The sequence below is a fragment of the Periophthalmus magnuspinnatus genome, chromosome 17, assembly GCF_009829125.3.
Source record: "Periophthalmus magnuspinnatus isolate fPerMag1 chromosome 17, fPerMag1.2.pri, whole genome shotgun sequence".
Classification (NCBI taxonomy): domain Eukaryota; kingdom Metazoa; phylum Chordata; class Actinopteri; order Gobiiformes; family Gobiidae; genus Periophthalmus; species Periophthalmus magnuspinnatus.
This window is the reverse complement of record NC_047142.1, coordinates 26,657,184-26,677,126: the sequence shown is the minus strand read 5'-3', so window position 1 is coordinate 26,677,126 and position 19,943 is coordinate 26,657,184. Positions and strand designations below refer to the sequence as shown.

General features: G+C 40.9%; 1 protein-coding gene across 5 annotated transcripts in view; it reads right to left on the bottom strand.

The window, feature by feature from the left end:
* Positions 1-669: 669 nt before the first annotated feature.
* The window catches only part of depdc5 (DEP domain containing 5, GATOR1 subcomplex subunit), a 47,758-nt gene continuing 28,484 nt past the window's right edge, over positions 670-19,943 (bottom strand). For 2 of the 5 annotated variants that reach the window (XM_033982199.2, XM_055228721.1), the window contains exons 32-42: positions 18,075-18,168; positions 14,740-14,802; positions 12,550-12,635; positions 12,398-12,478; positions 10,680-10,812; positions 8,908-9,007; positions 7,363-7,590; positions 4,377-4,546; positions 3,386-3,557; positions 2,307-2,450; positions 808-1,153 (exon numbers count right to left, since the gene is read on the bottom strand). In XM_033982199.2, the coding sequence (XP_033838090.1) occupies positions 855-1,153; positions 2,307-2,450; positions 3,386-3,557; positions 4,377-4,546; positions 7,363-7,590; positions 8,908-9,007; positions 10,680-10,812; positions 12,398-12,478; positions 12,550-12,635; positions 14,740-14,802; positions 18,075-18,168 (1,570 nt within the window). In that variant the 3' untranslated portion in view covers positions 808-854. Of the gene's footprint in view, positions 744-807; positions 1,154-2,306; positions 2,451-3,385; positions 3,558-4,376; positions 4,547-7,362; positions 7,591-8,907; positions 9,008-10,679; positions 10,813-12,397; positions 12,479-12,549; positions 12,636-14,739; positions 14,803-18,074; positions 18,169-19,943 lie in introns of those variants that run through there. The other 3 variants (XM_055228720.1, XM_055228722.1, XM_055228723.1) reach the window with 3 other exon arrangements.

The window sequence follows — 19,943 nt, the reverse complement described above, 5'->3', positions numbered from 1 at the left end:
AGATCCCACAGAGCCCCTAACCATTTACTCTACATTTACTAGAATGTCATGTTTTTTTTGGCAAATGTAAACTCATTATGTAAAGTTTATTTCTAAACTCAATTTTCTTTTATGCTTGTGTGAAAAAACAGTTTGGGGGCCCACCTGATTCTGAGGCCACCCAGGAGGCTCTCGACCACACTTTGGGAAACTACATAATCTAATATAAATATTATCAGCTCACAATTTTATAAAAAACTAAACTGTTCACAAAACATAATTTCAGAGCCCCTGCATTTACATTTTAAGAACAACAAAATTAAACTCAATGGGTGTGATATTTTTTTTTATAACTTTACAACTTTACACAACAGTAGATTAAAGTTTCTAAAGCCACACACAGATGTCTCACAATGAACTGCTGTTACTTCCACTTGACCCATTTAAAAGGCACTTAGGCAGCCGACCCATTTCACCTGCATTGGTCATTTCATTACCTACATTATGCCATCAATGTCCACATATGCATAGGTGTGGTTTCTTCACGCTCTGGTTTCTATTAAAGCAGACCTATTTTGTAAAATGGACTTTTCAGAGCTTTTAACCATGAAGGCCGACCCTTTGTTTTGATGACATTTATGGCGACATCAGCTTCCATCGCGGCCCCTCTCTGTATCTGTTGTCAACCTCGCCATTCTGACTTTAAAATGTTGGCTTTAACCCACTCTACGTGATCCTGGGGTTTTTACTTCAATATTCTGTTCCTACATAAATATGCGAACATTAAAAACAGACCAATCCAATGCCTGTTTACTTAGTGCACCTTCCAAAACCCGCCATACCAAAGCCGACGCATCACAGTGAAGTATCAAACATCAGGGTGCACTCGCGTTCATCTTGTCCACACAGCTGTCCCAGAAGGTGAGCAGTCTGTTGTCTTTGTTGGCGCAGAAGTCGGTGAAGTCGCGCAGTAAGCGGTCAGCTACCCTTTCGTCTCCTAGTGCGCCGGCTCTCCACGCTTTGGTCAGCATGGTGTTGTAAGCCCAGTAGAAGCCCACGCGCTCCTCGCCTCCAAACGGGCCCTGGTTGTTGGACGTGATGGAGTTCCGGCGCCGACGCTGGGGGGCGCTGGAGTACTTGCGCTTGGAGTAAGGCAGCTGCAGGAACACGGTGCCTGGGAGAGAAGAAAGCGCAATGGTGATTTTGATGTTACCACATATTATTATTATTATGCACCAGATTTATATATCACTTTTTGGTCACTCAAAGATGCATTATTCATTCACTCCACACTTGGTGGGAGTAAGCTACTATGTTAGCCACAGCTGCCCTGGGACAGACTGACGGAAGTTAGATTACTAATCCGCACTATCAGCCCCTCCCACCAGCAATGCCATACACCACACACTACATTCAAACTAGTCAACAGGTTTTTCTAGGCACATTCAGGGGTTGGAGGGGGTCCGGTTTGGGGACCACAGAATCTCTGCTGTTTGCAGATGATGTTGTCCCGATGCTTCATGGAGCCAGGACCTGCAGCAGGTGCTGAGGCAGTTTGCAGCCAAGTGTGAAGTGGCTAGGATGAAAACCAGCTGCTCCAACGCTGAGGCCATGGTTCTAAGGTGGGGCCCTCAGCATTTCTGCAGGTGGGTGGAGAGCCCTGGCTTATATCTCTGGTCCTACTCTCACCTATGGTTATGAGCTTTTGGTAACGATTGAAAGGACAAGATGGCAGATACAAGCTGCTCCCTTAAAGATAGGGGGAGGAGCTGAGTCACATGGGAGGAGCTCAGAGTAGAGCCACTGCTCCTCCATGTGGAGAGGCGCAGCTGAGGTGGCTCGGACATCTGTTCAGGATTCTGCTTGGACGCCTCTTTCGGGAAGTGTTCTGGGCATGTTCCACCAGGAGGTGGCCCTGGGGTAGGCCCAGGACATGCTGGAGGGACTATGTCTCTCGACTGGCCTGGGAATGCCTCAGGGTCCCACCAGAGGAGCTGGAGAACGTGTCTGGGGTGAGTCTGGGAGTCCCTGCTTAGACTGCTGCCCGTGACCTGAGCCCCAGATAAGCGGAAGAAAATGGATGGATGTGAAACTCTATCCAAAAGTATTAGAATTCAGAGGCAGTCAGACATACAAAGAACATGACTGGTGACTGGCTATGCCTTTTGCTACACAACAACGTCGCAAGTTAAATTTCATAATCTTTTCAACACATACATTTAATTTGGGTATTCAGTATTCTCAGACTAAGTACATTTTCAAAGTATTCTTCCATCATTGCCTATAAACAGGACACTGAAACCTTAAAGGCACTTGTGAGCCCAAACCTGTGATGTGGATGTACTGCGGCTTGTTGTCTGAGGGGAAGTTGAAGGCCGAGGCGGAAAACTTATCATGGACAAATCCAAATCTGTAGAGGATGGCCTCCTGGAACAGCTGCATGCGATCCCAGTATGTCTCCGGCTCGAAGTCTGAGAGACAACATCAAAAACATCAAACATCTGGACAAAATAATCACCATCATAAAGCACCTGAAATATATCTTCTGAATACTCATTTAGAGAAATGTATTCTGGTACAGTTACCTCTTTCATTTGGTGCAGAATACAGTTACTTTCCTAAAAGGAATACATAGCAGTACTTGATCACACAATTTAGGTTCAAACTGCACAAAATCAGTGAGAAAAATCTAAAAGTGAACTCTTGTGGTGAGACAGGTGAGATGTGTCCTTCTGAAGTGAGTGATGGAAACACAGAACCAACACTGAAACAAACAAAGCTGTTTTAATCCTGTGTTGTGTCTTTACGCTATAATCTAAATGCAACTCTGCAAGTATTCAGAGTATTCAAAACAAACAGTACTCTGATTGGACCATGGATCAGAATACTAAATGCAGCTATTCAGTATGCTGAAATACATACATACAAATACATTTTCAAAGTATTTTTCCATCTCTGATAATCACACCGCATTGTTGAAAATGTCACCACATTTTGCAGTAGGGTTGTCAAAAGTATTGAAAAACAAATCGATATTAAAAATAATATAGACACTAGATACTTATTTGAACAAGTATCCATACTAAAAAAGTCAGGACTGAAATGAACCTTTCCTGAATATGTTTATACTGATGTCTCTCTGTATGTTTCACAATATAAGACACACAGACTAATATACACCCATGGACCACTATGAGCCTACTGCACACTGAGGGATTACACACATATAACACACATGGGAAGAGAACACAAAGTACAACACTTAATGTGGAACATCACAGTGTATTGTCTAAAGAGTGTCATTGTGGTATCGGATTTGGTTTTGAGTATGGAGTCTATTCCTCAATATCAGAATCGAGTTTGAATGTTTTAGTATCATGACAACACTAGTCCCAATAGTATGTACCTTCAAAGAGGTTATCGGTGGTGTTCTTGAGCAGACAGTGGATGTGTAGGGGGATGAACAGATGTGCTCTGAGGGGGTCTCCGTACAGGTATGAAGTCTGAGCGAAAGGCACCTCCAGCACCGGGACCAAGAGGAAACCACAGGAGGCAGCTTTCCTGTGCCAGCCTTGCACCTGAGCAACGACATTGAAACAGTTTGTAGCGATAATGAGTTACAGAAGTATGTACAGTATTCACCCCTCTAAAGTTGTTATTGTTGAACAGAAAACAATTTAACAAAATCCACACTTGCACTAACAGAAAATACACAGGATAAATACTAACCCCACTCTTTCATTTATTAAGCTGATATTATAATTTTTGTGACAGGTCTAATTACCTTAAATAAAGTTCTTGTATTAATTTCTGAGTTCATAATTCAGTCTTGCAGTGGATTGCTGTGGACGTGTTTAAAATATAAACTTTGAACAGAATCTTGTAATTAAAACATATCAGAAAGCTTCTCAGAAAAATGTTAACGAAAGATTCTTGATAAATCATTCAGCCCTAATAAACACTCAGGGCTGACGAGGGATATGGATTTTTTTTAATCTGATATTTGGTCTGCTCTTGTGGCTGATGACTGATATCTGCAAACACTGGCACACACATTCATCTTAAGTTAAAGTAACGTCACACATAAAGATTTCACTTTTGTAAAAATAATAACAAAATGTATTTATCTGGGATTTAAAATCATTTGTTCCATGTCTGTGTCACATACACACACATAATGCTCTTCTCATGAGTCACAGAAAACACACAAGATCCCAAGACAATATCACCATCAAATATTAGTATCGATATTCAGCCAGTACTGAAGAATCTGTATCAACATCGGCCGATATGGATACTGGAACCGATATATCACCTGTCCCCAGGGCTAACAACTGCAGAGAGGCAGTAGTGGCACAGTGGGTTAGGTTTTCTCCCAATAATCAGAGGATGTGTACCATCTCAAAGAGCACCGCGGCGGTCACAGCCATCCAGTGCAGCTTGATCTCAAACGCAGAGTTTGGGGAGAAGTTGCCATGGTAATAGCAGCTGCACCACTCACTGCGGTCGCTCCGGTTGTTTACGTCCACGTCCAGGGTCACGGTCTTCTGCTCCGGGACTGTGGCCGCTGGGGAGGAGAGGAGGAGGAGGAGGAGGAGGAGAGGGGAGGTACCAGAGGCAAAAATACTCAAGCAGCAAACTAAACACTTGAATGGACTTGTGTGGATATGTGTGTGTGTGTGTGTGTGTATATATATATATATATATATATATATATATATATATATATATATATATATATATATATATATATATATACACACATATATATACATACATATATATATATATATATATATACATACATACATATGTACATGTGTGTATATATACGTATACACACATACACACACATATATACACTTGCACACTGTTACTATATATTACTCACACACTGTTAGGAGTCATGTGTCAAAGCTCATGCTGTAACATCCCAGAATAATCGTATCACTTTGGTGGCTCTCATATTTAAGAAGTTTCCAAAAAGCTCCAAAAGTTTGCAAGAACATTTCTGTCAAAGAATTGTACTGGGGAAATGACTTAAATTTCTTTGGATTATCGTGTTATTTTAAAGTGATGGTGGCATGTCACCTACTTGTTTTCATGGAAACAGAAACTAATGCTAATACTTCAGAACATTCTCCACAGAAATATAAAACATTTTATGCCATACTGTGGAATATTATAGCCGAAGGAACATTTCCATGGAAACAAGCATGAGGAGGCCCTCCTCCAGGACAAATAAGAGTCAGGTTTGTGGATAGGCAAACCCACTCACAGTAAGAACACATTTTTTCTATGTTTTTCAGTGCAATAATAACATCCACAATAAAAGAACATGCTTTGATATTAGTGTATTTTAGGCAAACTGTGGTTTTAATTGATATAATGTATGAGTGAATCTTACTGTATTTGGAGTGGCTTCCTCTTGAGCTAAATATTGTCTCAGTCTAAGATATTAGTCATTTAACTATAGGCCCACCATTTCTACTGATATAAAAAAATAAATATGTAAGAGAAGATGAGAAAGATGCTGCTGTCAGTCTCCACATTCTTGAAGCAAAGGAAATTGTGTATTGTAATAGAACTCTGATTGAATTATTGTTGCATGTTGATTATGCACTAGGCGGCGGGAGAAGCGGGCCTGATCAGAGCGTGCGGCAGTGATGCACAGGCCTTTAGCTGGATGCACACACATAGGCAAAGCTGAGTGCGACAGGCGAGGAGCAGGCACAGAGACCACAGCACAACTGAACTACACCCCCACACCGGGCACACGGCAGGGACCACGCGACAGCACGAATTAGACACTAGGGGCAGGGACTACAGTATAGGGTTGTCAAAACTATTGGAAATCAGATACTAATCAATACTAAAACTAGTATCAAAACTACATACTCATTTGAGCAGGTATCGGTACTAAAAAGTCTCTTTCACGGGACTGAAATGAACCTTTTCTGAATATGTCTATAATGACGTCTCTCTATTTCACAAGTATAACACATAATAAAACATAAACTAGTATAAACCCATGGACCACTATGAACCTCCTGGACCCTGAGGGATTACACACACATATAACACCCATGGGAATAACACACAAAGTACAACATCTAATGTGGAAAATCATTGTGGTATCACAGTTGGTATTGAGTGTCAAGTCTATTTCTTAGTATCAAAATCGAGGGACCACGCACACTGGATCCAACATCTCTACTTCATGCACTACACACCAAACGGGTGAGAGACGAGGCGGTGACCAGGAGTCACAGCTGCAGGGAGCACAAGAACATGCATGTGGGGTGTTACATGGTGAGTTTGATGTAGAGATAGACCGATATATTGATCCGATATTTGCACTTTTCAATGTATAGGCTATCGGCTTAATTGGCCAAGCTGTTGCCTAAATAGTTTAACACTTTAGTGCAAAGACAATTTTGGGAAAATAATCTAAATTGGACCTACATATCGGCCTAAAAGTACTGCAGAATTCATCGGTGATCAGTTGCTCTGGATTCTAAACAGCATCGACCATGAAAAAAAAAAACATATGGGTCCATCTCTAGTTCATGGATTGGATGTTGGTGGAAGTGGATGACTAAAGGCTCAGTGGTTCAGGTTTTGGAAAGTTTGGGCTTTTCTCTCATACAAATGTAAATTGGTTTTGGAAGGTGTTCAACCAGACAAATGAGGAGTGTGACAGTGGCTCTGAGGCTCCTGAGAATACAAAGGCTATAGTAAAATGTATGGCTGAAATGCAGTGTTGGGAAGTGACTAAACCATGTACTGAAAATAGGCATTCTGAATACTACTTTTGAGAAAGTTTATTCCAGTACAGTTAGTCTTTCATCTGGTGGTATTCAGAATAGTTACCTTATGAAACTTTAAAAAAAAATAGATGACAGCACTTCATCATGCATTTTTGGCTTTGAACTGCACGGTACTATTTAGAAAAAAATGAAAACAGCTCTTGCACAGTGTGCATGTGTGATTTTTTTGCCTCGACATAAATTAATGCAGAACAGAGCAACAAAAATAAAGCTGTTTGTAATTATATGTCATGTCTTTTACACTATAAAATAATGCAACTCTGTATAGTATAATGCAACTCTGAATACTTATACATACTACTACTACATATAGAATATTTAGAATACAGTGCAGATTGGTCCATGTAATGGAATAAGTTATAGAATATATTTGAATGCAGGTATTCAGTATTCTGTAACTAAATACATTTTCAAAATATTCTTTCCATCACTGCTGAAATACTGAGCCATGTTGTTGATGGATGCAGATTTAGACAGGAGTAGTGAACAGCGCCCCCTGCTGTGTGACTCCTGGCTCTGTCTCCTCTCAAGGCTCTGGGCGGGGCAGCTGTACCTAGCAGTGCGGCGGCCTGGCTGCGTCCTCCAAAGCTGCGGCTGAAAGAGCTGTGCCTACTTGCATAGGAGGCGGGCCTGCTGGGTAACCATGGCAACAGAAAGGCAGGCAGGTCACATGGTCTACGCTCTTCCATGATGAAGGCCACCTCAAACCACTTCCTCTGGAACAGGGCAAAGTCTTCCAGGGCCGCTGTGGACCACACCCCTGAGGGGGGCATCTGGGAGGCTGCACACACAATGGGTTATTCTCTCACACGTATGTTCTCACACGTATGTTCTCACATGTATGTTCTCACACGTATGTTCTCACACGTATGTTCTAGATCAGGCAAGGTAAAAACACTAGACCAGGTCTGGAACCTGTAGCTCAGGAGGTACCAGGAACTCTCGTTCCAAGCAGCTCGCAAAGGAATTTGCGAATTATACGTATTGTGCTGAATTGCTAAAATTTGATGAATTAAATGCCTCCAGTAGTTCACTGAAGGAACACTGTTGGAGACCTCAGCAATTTGCGTTTCAGTATATCTAAGATGTTGGATATTTACAATTTGAGGTTTTGGAGCTGCAACCAGACAACTGCACTAACACCACAGACATGAGGACAAATCATCGGCCAATACATAACATAGACTATGCCTTTGCCAAATCCCCCTTATTGATTGCGTACTCGTATGGGATCTAGCCGTAGACAAAGTTTGGTATGTGCTACAGAAATGTACAGGTGCTATAGTAAAGCTGGTAAATAGTTTGGACATCACTAGATTAAGACGAGTCTTAAGACCCACATTTATTCTGACTTTTAACACCGCATGAGTCCTGTGTCTTTATTGCTATTTTATGGGAGTATGATACATTTTTAGCAACCTTCGTCTGTTTTCTTTGTATAGTCTCTGTGCAGCACTTTGTAAACTGTTTTTTTACTGCCATAATTTTGATTTATCTTTTATTTAAATAATGTAAATGTTAATAATATGTTAAATGGTATTTTAGTGTTTTATTTTAGTAGTAGTAGTAGTCAGGCAGGAACGGTTGTTTTTTTGTTTTTTTGTTTGGTTCCGCTCGACCAGTGGAAAGGGATGCACGCCTGGTTTACCAGCAAAGTGTAGTGTGTCTACAAGGTATATTAAAGTTACAATTAAAGTTACAAAGTTAATCAAAGTAAAGCTCATTCTACCTCCTAAATTTGGGTCCGCCAGCGAGGTATGTGTTTGTAATTTCATGTGTTTATTTTATGTCTTTTATTATCATTTTTCTAATTGTAATTTATGTAAATGATTTAGTTTGACGGTGGTTTGGTGGGTTTGACGGCGATGGTGATGTTGTTGGCATCTACAATCAAGTTTGCACTTGTATCAATTAAAGATTCATCCAGCCATCAGTAAAAGAACTCTTTATTGACACGAGGAGGTGGCGTGATAGTTTTGTTTGTAAAATGTGCTATATACATAAAGTGGATTGGGATTTTAGATGAACCATGTATAATGCATAGCACTTTACACAGTAACAGATCTAAAATGGATGTGTGTGTTGAGTGACCGCTCACCATCTTTTTCTCCGACAATTCTGTAAAAGTAGAAACCATAGACAAAGGTGCGCATGGCATCTCCAGAAGCATGAGCCACAAGCCCCTCCTCCAGCATTTTCTGTAACACAGCAGTAACAGTCAAATACAAACACTCCAGAGCATTGATGACCGGGAAACACTACAGTGCCTTGACGTATTGCTACACCCTGTACACATCCTCTACATAACCTCTCCTAGTCTCTCCAAGACTGTGAAAGGTCCAACCCAGTCACTGTCCAGTTTAGGGCATCTGCTGGCATCTTCTTCCGCTGGGGGCTATACACCCAGACCTGGTCCCATATTGCAAAAGAGTGTGCTTTGTTGTATAAGTGCTGTTGTCGTATTAGCTTTGTTGTCATGCTGGCGCTGTTGTTGTGTTAGCACTGTTGTCATGATGACGCTATTGTTGTGTTAGTGCTGTTGTTATATTAGCGCTGTTGTCGTATTATCTCTGTTGTCGTGCTGGCGCTGTTGTTGTGTTAGCGCTGTTGTCGTGCTGACACTGTTGTTGTGTTAGCGCTGTTGTTGTGTTAGTGCTGTTGTTATATTAGCGCTGTTGTCGTATTAGCTCTGTTGTCGTGCTGGCGCTGTTGTTGTGTTAGCGCTGTTGTCGTGCTGACACTGTTGTTGTGTTAGCGCTGTTGTCGCGCTGACACTGTTGTTGTGTTAGTGCTGTTGTTATATTAGCGCTGTTGTCGTATTAGCTCTGTTGTCGTGCTGGCGCTGTTGTTGAGTTAGTGCTGTTGTCATGCTGACGCTGTTGTCGTGCTGACACTGTTGTTGTGTTAGCGCTGTTGTCGTGCTGACGCTGTTGTCATGCTGACGCTGTTGTTGTGTTGGTGCTGTTGTCAATTTAACAATGTTGTAATGCTGGCGCTGTTGTCGGATTAGTGCTGTTGTCGTGTTAGCGCTGTTGTCGAGTTAGCGCTGTTGTCATGTCATCTACACCAAATGCTAAATGAAAGTATCAAAAGACAAATGTCTTTTCTGTCATTATTAGCATGTTTGAAGTCTCTGCAGAGCCTCCACAGTCTGCACTTAACCTGCGCTGGGTGACGTCACCAGCACGACTAATGAAAGATGAAAAATGTTCTACTTTTATCGCTGTCGCCTGCACAACAGCCAATCAGCAAGAGTTTGATTGACGAGCCAATGCACTGTCCACTTCAGAAACATAATTTTCCAATTCTTTTTGACATCTCAAAGAGACTACCGAGATATATCAAAAAAAGCAGCTGCCTGGGAACTCGTTGGTGCCAGGGTGAATATGAGTGGTAAGTTAACATGCGCAAATTTGTTAATTCAGATAAATTTATGGAGGCTAATAACCAAATGTATTAAAGACTGATTCAACATAAAAAAAAAAAAAAAATTTATTTAAGGTTTTTACATTAGACAGAATTAGCTGCAGAATAGGGTGGATCGCTTTTTTTTTTAGTTTTGTAGAGTGCAACCAATTGTAATATTTTAGTCAAATGAAGCATTTTAGCGTCTTTTTCCCATCTACCGCTATTAACCTCAAAATTCCCTCCAAATAAACAGCCAATCAGACGAGTAGCAGGCTTGCATTCTGCGATCATTCTTGTGAGCAGACTCTGGAACAGAGCGCGACATGACAAACTGCCGCTAGTCGCTGCAGTTTGTCGCTGCCCGTGTGTTCGATTTTAAAGCCTATGCGATGAGTGTCGCTGCACGCTGTCGTTAGTCGCTCCCCGTGTGTTGAGCCCATGAGTCAGCATTGCGCTGTGTACCTGCATGATGTCCACAGCCATGCCCTGTGTGGCCACGCCCTCCACATGGTTCACCAGCCAATGAACAACCTCTGCACTGATGAAACAGTTTGTAGGCAGGCCTTTCTGCTCCGGCAGGAGCTGCACCCCAGTACTGGATATTACAGATATTAAAAACATGATGAGACAAGTGGTTATTTCTTATGTTACGCAAAATTGAGCTTTAAGCCAACTTAAAACGTTGTTACCTCATCTAAAGCATACCTGGAGTAGCAAAAGAAAATTTTTATTCTGTTAACTGGACAAAAGTTCAATAGACCTAGCTAACAAACAGAAACTGTAAACAAACTGTCAACTGGCCAAAAGTTGTAGGAGTGAAGATGTTTGTGCTTGCCGCTTTTTCAGTTCTTGGATGAGCAGCGGAACGTCCTCACTCCTACAACTTTTGGCCAGTTGATAGATTTTATATTTTTCTTTTGCTATGGATCAGACCTGGACGACAGAGGGATTACACAGAATAAACAGGTTTGTTAGGTCATTTTCACACATGTTAGTGCTCTGTGGGCCAACCCCATTGGCACTAGATTTAATTCTGTTTACTGAACTTTTGGGCCTTGTTCACATCGAATCATTCATACCAAACACGCACCATGAGTCACGTGAGAGTTCATCAGCTGATTGCCTGAAGCGCATTGTCATAGAAAATAAGTTTGTCAGACAGAGCCTCATGAATACGTTCCCACACACTCACTTCCCCTATGGTGATCTTTTTTTCATCCGAGGCTAAATACATCATGAGGACTGTATGCGCCGGTGGTGGAGGAGAAAAAGCTTTATGAAAACACACACAGACAGGCCCAGGCTCACCTGCGCAGACAAAGGCAGGAGGAGACTGTTGCTGATATTAAGTTGATCCAAGTGGCCTCGCCATTCACACAAATATACGTAATCCAAGCACCTTTTTGCCCAATTCAAATCACGTTTACTGTCATCATGGACTGCATAGGTTGGCCGCTTTCACACACACCCCACTCCAGAGTGTGAGCGGTGCCGCTTCAACACCTTGGAGTGGCACCAGTCCAAGGTGTTAGAGTGCTCAGAGGTCCAGTTTGAAGTGCTCTAAGAGGTCCAGAGTGCAATTGTTGGGTTCACACTGGCCCAAGTGCACTGCTCTCAGAGCAAATTCTCCTTCACGTCGACCTAACTAGTGGCAGTGTGAAAATGACTTTAGTTTCAGTGTAGTTAGCTGCTCAGATATAAGGCAGTGTCCACCAGCACTTGACCTTTGATGAGTGACGAAACATCCAGTTGACAAAATTTTTTTTTTCTTTTGCTATGGAACCTACCTGGATGACTGAAGGATTACACGGACATACCTGGTGTTGTGTTTTGTTTCATTCACACGTGTCTGGGTAACAGTTTATTATTAGTCTGTCTACAACTCCAAATCTCAGAATGCTCTTTTCCACCTTGATGTGAAACACAGTGGAGCACTTCCTGTAATACCACATGACATCACAAAGTGGAACAGAGTGTTTCCTGTTTGAGAACTCAGCCTAAATATGCAGGGTCTGTGTGTTAAACATGTGTGAATGAAATAAACACAACTACGGGTAAGTTTGACAACATTATAACATAGATCAGAAAAAAGTATAATATAGGTTATTTAATAACCAAATAGTGGCAGGTAAACGCATGCAGAAGAGTTCAATATATTTGAATAAAGGTTAAAATCTCACGTAGGATGTTTGATGGCCTCTAGAATCTCCAGTGGGGTTGGGGAGGAGGACAGAGACAGTGCCCCAGCAGTAGATTGCCCACTGAAAATAGCACACTGGTCACATACAGGATAAAACCGAGGACATTCTCATCTTCAGAGGGGAGACTGTACCTAGGCTCTGGGGGTCCGGGCTCTGCTAGGGCCTGGGCAGGGGTCTGGCCTGCTTTATCTGCAGTATCGGAGGACTCAGGGGGCAGCTGCATACACAGGGCCACAAATGCACATATGCTTAGATAGATAGCACAGATTTGAACAGGACATAGAGCGGTTAGACCAAATAAGTCATAAAAAGTTAGCATGCATTTTAGCCCAACATATGAAACCTCTTTTCTACCGTTTTAGTTACACTTTTTTTAGGCAGCATACAGGTGGTGTATTGATACTTTACAGTGACACCTGGCTGGGGGCGTAGTGCATGTATTTCAATGGCAAAATGTTCAGGAGTTACTACAGTGACACAAAGCATATTGTATGTATTATACAATACGCATTGCATATTTTATATTTATTAGCAAACACCCCAAAAAGTTTTAATATCATCTGAAAACTCAAGAAAAAATACAAAATGGATTTAAGCAACACATGTTCAGGAGCCTGTGGCCAATCCAAGCTCATGGTCCTGTTTAGAAGTTTGATTTTACACAAAAAGGTGAGAGTGACTCACTAAAAAACTGTGGGCTAATGCTAATGCTAACTAGCATGTGACTGTAATGTTATTTGAGAGGGACTTGTTTAACGGCACAAATCAGTGCTCATCTTGTACTTCCAACCAATTCAGTTCTTTGTGTTTGTGTAAATAAATGATTAGATTAAAGCCTAGCAAAATCTCAGACAGAGCTTCCCTACAGTTAGCAACACACCTTAAGGAATGTTGATGACGTCACCTGTAAAGTATCAGTATGCCACTTGCTTATCTCCTGCTTTGCCCAGAATGTTCCACGGTGGGGCTTTAAAAGTATTTTGTTCCATTAATTTCATTACAGGTGTTTATTGTGCTCAGACCTTGTGCATCTTTGGCTTGACAAGTTTAATGCCATGTTGTAGAGAATTCTGGCAAAACAACAATATGTAAACAAGCAGGTGGCGAACCCTCCATCAGAAAAGTTACAGAGTGTATCTTTACATGTCAAAGAATATAGTGAGTATTTTCCACACATCGTCTAGACTCAAACAAAATGTTAGGTTGCTACAGGGGCGGTGGCAGACATTTTTGGTTTGAGGAGTTGAGGGGGGCTGAGGCCTTCATGTTAATTTAGAGCCTTTAACAATGGAGCGTGTTTGCTTTGCTGTTTTAAACACGTTTAAATGTAGTTAGCCCCTGTAGTTATTTATAAAGCCCAACCTGGATTTTAAAAAAGTAGTCTCAATTTGAACACTCTGGTTGCCATTTGATAATTTTTAGTCGACATTAAATGTCTCTTGAAAATGGGGCAAAAATCCTTGGGGAATGTATGAGCGTGCATTGGCCATTCTAAGAGAGTATAGTGCCCCCTCAAGCCCCCCTGTGGTTTTCCAAGCTAGTAACAACATGTACAGTGCATGTTAGGGATGCACCGATACGGCTTTTTCTGTTCCAATACCGATGTCGACACTTTGGCTTTAAGTACCTGGCAATACCCGATATCAACCGATACCAGAGCAAAGAATGAAAATATAATTGATTTCCTTTAAACACAAACAACATAAGTTAAATAATGATCCAAATGTGTTTTGTAACTGTTGTTTATCATTTAAAGTAGCTACAGAGTATTACAAGGTGCTTCGGGCCAACATTGTTCAGTAAATCATCTTATTACACCAGTTTATTGACCAAAATGGGATACCGATATCTTGGAACTGATATCTGATCCATCAAAAATGTAAATATTGCCACCTATATGTGATACTAGTGTTGTATCTGTGCATCCCTAGTCTATGTTGTAGCGAGGCAAGAGAGGAAACACAGGCAGGAAGGACAGTCACTACGGATAAGACATTATCTCGTGCCACAGGATCTCGCGAAACAAAATTACCACAAGACTCTGCACACATGTGGAAAATTATCTTGCGAGAGTTTGTTTCCATGTGGATTGGACAAAAAAATAGTTAAGTACTGGTGAGTTACACCTCCTTGAGAGCTGCAGTTCAAAAACAGCTCTATAATGGCAACAAAAGTATTAAATAGACTAAATAAAAAAAAAATGTTAGGCCAACTGAATTGGATAATTTATTTATTACAAATCTTTGAAAATCTTGTGTCTTGTCTCGTCTTGTGGGAATTGTATCTCGCCCCACCCCTAACAGTCACTCTTCCACACTGACCTGGGAGTGGTGGATGTACGAGGAGCGGGGACTACGAATAAACTCCAAAATAAAAGCACCATCCTGTCGCCAGCAGCAGAGGCACCCAGAACACCGAAGACAAACCAGAGAGAAGGACAGAACAGAGCCAAGCCCACAGTCAGCATGAAGAGAGGCATATCACGCAAAAACAACTTCTAACCTGTTTAGTATTCAAATACAGCGTGTCCAAGTCTCTTCACAATTTAATAAAAAATATTACAAAGGCATTCATAAGATATCTTAATCAGACTTGTTCTATTGTACTCAGTGGATTCCAAAGTGTTTTACTTCATTTAATACAACTCTCTTAAACATAAAAGTAAAATCGGTCAACTGGACAAAAAATTGTAGAAGTGAAGACAATTTTCTGCTCATCCAAAGCGCTTCTTCAGTTCTGGTCAGATTACTGCTGGACAATGCCTAATATCTGTCTGAAGCGAGGAGCTAACTACACTGAAACTCAAAACATCTATTAGGCTAGGGCCCTATTGTGCTATCCTACACAAGTGGACAAAGTTGTTGGTAACTGTCGGTTAATGAAACGGACAAAAGTAATAATAAATAAAAATGCTATGAAATTTAACCAATGAAAGTCAGACATTGCTTTTCAACCATGCTTCAAGAGAATGATTTAAAAAAATTAACTCTTGAAACAGGCCTGGACAATAATGATGGTGCCCTTAACTTAATATTTTGTTGCACAAGCTTTTGAGGGAATCACTGTAATTAAACGATTCCAGTAACTGTCAATGAGTCTTCTGCACCTCTCAACAGGTGTCTCAGGTTTGAAGGGTGCCTTCAAAATCTGGAACTCTTTAATGCACATATTAATAATTAAGAAGAAAGAAGAAAAACTGTCCCTCTTAGATTGTGCAGTAACTGTAGGAGAGGACCAGTGTCGCAGTGCGCACATTTACGAGACATCCTGCATTGTTTGACCAACTTGAGCCAAAAATATCCATCATAAGTAACATATCATGTGAAATAAACTACTGAATGTAGTTTGTGTTAGTTTGGATTTGTATGAATAATGGTATGTGTTTGTGTCAACATTTCTATTGCTAGGTTAGCGCTAGCTGAACAGCTGTGCAAGATGCACAGCTGATGGCTGATGCCAGCATATCCTTTTATCATATCCTTTTTCTGGGGGTTTCTCAGGTTGGTTCATGTGTTTTTTATAGTCAAGAGTTATATAATTGACACATTTATTATTCATTCATTGTTAATTTCACATGCAGCAAAAAAACAATAAATGTGATCGCTCAGACATCTGCAAAGTGTATCATAATTGATGTTTTGGTGACTTAAAAAACAAAAAACAAACTGTAAACCTTGGTTTAATAATATTGTCAATTGCGATTATTTTGTTCAAAATAACTGTGAGTCTAAATTTTAATATCGTCCCATCCCTAAAACAAAGCAATGTGGTCTACACCATTCAGTGTAGTGAAGACTGCAGTGTGTTATATTGGAGAAACTAAACAGCCACTCCATAAGAGAATGTACCAACACTGTCACGAGAACAGCTCAGGACCCTAGTCAGCAGTACATCTCCATCTCGAAGATGCAAACCACTCCTTTGAAGATAGTGAAGTACAGATCTTAGCCAAAGAAAAGAAAGGGTTTGAGAGGAGAGTTAAAGAAGCTATTTTTGTTAGGAAACACAATGCATCTTTGAACAGGAGTGGAGGCCTTAGACATCATGTATCCCCCATCTATAAATTCATCCTTAGACCAAAAGCATAAAAAGAAAAAAAAAAGAACAACAGGGCTAGCCAGGCCAATAGGTGTGAAATCACCCATTAATGGCTTGAATGATAATGCTAAGTATGACTCTGGCACAGTGCACACTTGTACAGAAAGTGTAGTGTAGTTAGCTCCTCCCTTCAGACAGATATAAGGCAGTGTTCAGCAGTAATCTGACCAGAACTGAAGAAGCGGCTTGGATGAGCAGCCAAACGTCTTCACTCCTACGTTTTGCGCAGTTGACAGATTTAATTTTTCTTTTGCTATGAATCAGAGGTTATCCCTGTAATCTGAGAGATTACACAGATAATCTCTTTTACATGATTGATATTTTCCTCAGATGTTCTTGGTCACCCACTTCTTTCTATCCAACACTGTCCCTGTCTCCATAAATATTTTGTGCTATGCAAAAAATTGATGGACGTGATGGTGGATGTTTTCCATGCTTTGTTCTGTAGTTTCACTAAGTCTGCACATACAATTTTGTCTCAATAAACAATGATCCACATTGTGCCTTCTCTTGATGAGGAGCCATTTCTTAGGTGTTCATTCAAAAGGTGCCTCTTTAATCAACAGGATACCTGACATGCAAAAACGCAATGTCATTAAAAACTTTCACAGTCACTGAGTACAACAGAACAACTCTAATTCATATATCTTATCAACTCTCTTTGTAATAAAATTGTAAAATTGTAAAGAAAGTTTATGGACACCCTGTACATTTATTTGGCTGAATGTGTGTTTACTAGGGCTGTCAAAAGTATTGAAAGTCAGATACAAATTGATACTAAAACTAGCATTGAAACTAGATACTCATCTGAGCAGGTATCGATACTAAAAAAGTCACATTCACAGGACAGAAATGAACCTTTTGTGAATATCTTTAGAATGATCTTGATCTTGTATCTTTCTCAAGTATAAAACCAAATGATCACTGAGAGATTACACAGATATAAGGCCACATGGGAGTAGAAAATAAAGTACGAACATTTAATGTGGAAAATCACATTCTATTGTCTAAAGAAAGTGTGTTTTCTTTACAGTGGTATTGGAATCAATATTGAGTATTGAGTCATGATCACATTATTTAATAAAACTACACCTTTATCTCTACTATAAATAAAAAAAAGTTATGAGCAGTTTAATGTTGTAATCCAAAGGGTGTCCTGTGGTGTGACATGGAAAATCACATATTTAAACTTATGCATCAAGGGGTGCTGTGGGGTTAAGGGCTCAAGCTTTAGGTCAAAAGAAATAATTATTTTGAGATTTTTGCAAAAATACAACTTTTCTGAACATGCCAGTTTGATGTCCTGTGGTGTGACGATTACATTTCCTCTAATTGTTAAAATTATATATTGTTTAAGATGGGACCGTTATATAATTATTAAACCAGCACTAAAAACATATAATTTATTAGAATGTTTTAACATGGTATATTTGTAGTGACTGTCCTGCAGGGTGACAAAAGAGGTCACACTGCAGGGCAGGTTCAAACAAACTATGGCTGAGCATAATATGTCTCTCTTAAAGGCCAAAGCAGTGTGTATGGAGCACACAGGGCTCACCTTCCGGGGACTGTCCACATACGAGGGAGCTACAGACACCGCTGTGGGGTCAGTGGTCACCGAGGGGGGCTTGGACTGCTGTTCCTCCAGAGATCTGACAGATGAGAAGGTAGTGGGATCAGTTACATGTGTAACGCTGTAATTAACCAATATTTCAGTAGTCAACAAGTCAGTGATTATATTTATTGTAAATTTAGATTTTCAAAAGACATTTCTAACCAAATCTAGGTTGAAATCTGAAAACTTTTAACTAGAGAATATTTATCAATAAAATATGTAATACTATATAATATTCATGAATAAAATGTGTTACTGATAAAACTTTGAGACAGTTTATTCTTTGACATTTTGATTTAATAATGTCTTTATTATAAGAGGTCTTTTAGCATGTATTTTAGAGAGTCTGTATCGTCCAGATCATTGATTTTCAGCGCATTGAGCAGTGTATGGTAAGAACACTAGTGTACCTTAGGTAATTCAGACATGCTTTTAATTGAATAATTAAATGGTCACCTTTTTATATAGCACTTTTCCACATTCAAGGCGCTCTTTAGCACTTTATATCAAGTAACCATTCACCCATTCACACACACACTCATACACCAGTGTACACAGACACTGGGGGTAAGATGGCTTAAATGTTTTGCCAAAGGACATAACGACAGCCTTCACCTGTGGAAGTTGGAATCACACCACCAGTGGGCCAGTGAATCTGACCGCTCTATCAGTAATGTTTATATTGAGGGCGGGATTCGGACTGCCAACCTCCAGATTAAAGGACGAACACTCTACCAACTGAGTATCATTCTAACTACTCCCCTTAGAGCTGGTCTAACATTTCACAGTGAGTTGGTTACTTTCCATAACTTGGATTATAATGATAAAAAGCAGAGGAGAGGAAAAAAAGAGGAGAAAAAGTGAGCAGCAGCCAGATCAGAGAGAGGAAGGGGGAGCAGGGGCAGATGGCGTGCACACAGAGTCAGAGGCACACACAGAGTCAGAGGAAGGCACACAGAGTCATGTACACACACACAGAGTCAGAGGAAGGCACACAGAGTCATGTACACACACAGAGTCAGAGGCACACACAGAGTCAGAGGAAGGCACACAGAGTCATGTACACACACAGAGTCAGAGGAGCACACACAGAGTCAGAGGAGCACACACAGAGTCAGAGGAGCACACACAGAGTCATGTACACACACAAAGTCATGTACACACACAGAGTCAGAGGCGCACACACAGAGTCAGAGGAGCACACAGAGTCAGAGGAGCACACAGAGTCAGAGGAGCACACAGAGTCAGAGGAGCACACACAGAGTCAGAGGAGCACACACAGAGTCATGTACGCACACAGAGTCAGAGGCGCACACAGAGTCAGAGGAGCACACACAGAGTCAGAGGAGCACACACAGAGTCAGAGGCGCACACACAGAGTCAGAGGCGCACACACAGAGTCAGAGGAGCACATACAGAGTCAGAGGAGCACACACAGAGTCAGAGGCGCACACACAGAGTCAGAGGCGCACACACAGAGTCAAAGGCGCACACACAGAGTCAGAGGCGCACACACAGAGGCAGGAGAGAGAGACTGGACTTTTTATTGTAGAGATTTAAGTTAAAACTTGTCAAACGCGAGGACACATGACTCAGAGTTTTCACCTAAACAAGAGAGCGGTGACTCGTCTTAAGCTCCACACACTCTTACTGCCACAGGATTGGCTGCAGACCTGTCGATTAAATGTGCATGCCTTATCACAACCAAAATTTAGATCGTGATCTATCATTCTTTCGATTTTTGGCACAGCCCTACTCAACCGCCCGACAAATGACAAAATGCAGACTCATGTAAACTCCTGTGTTGTCACA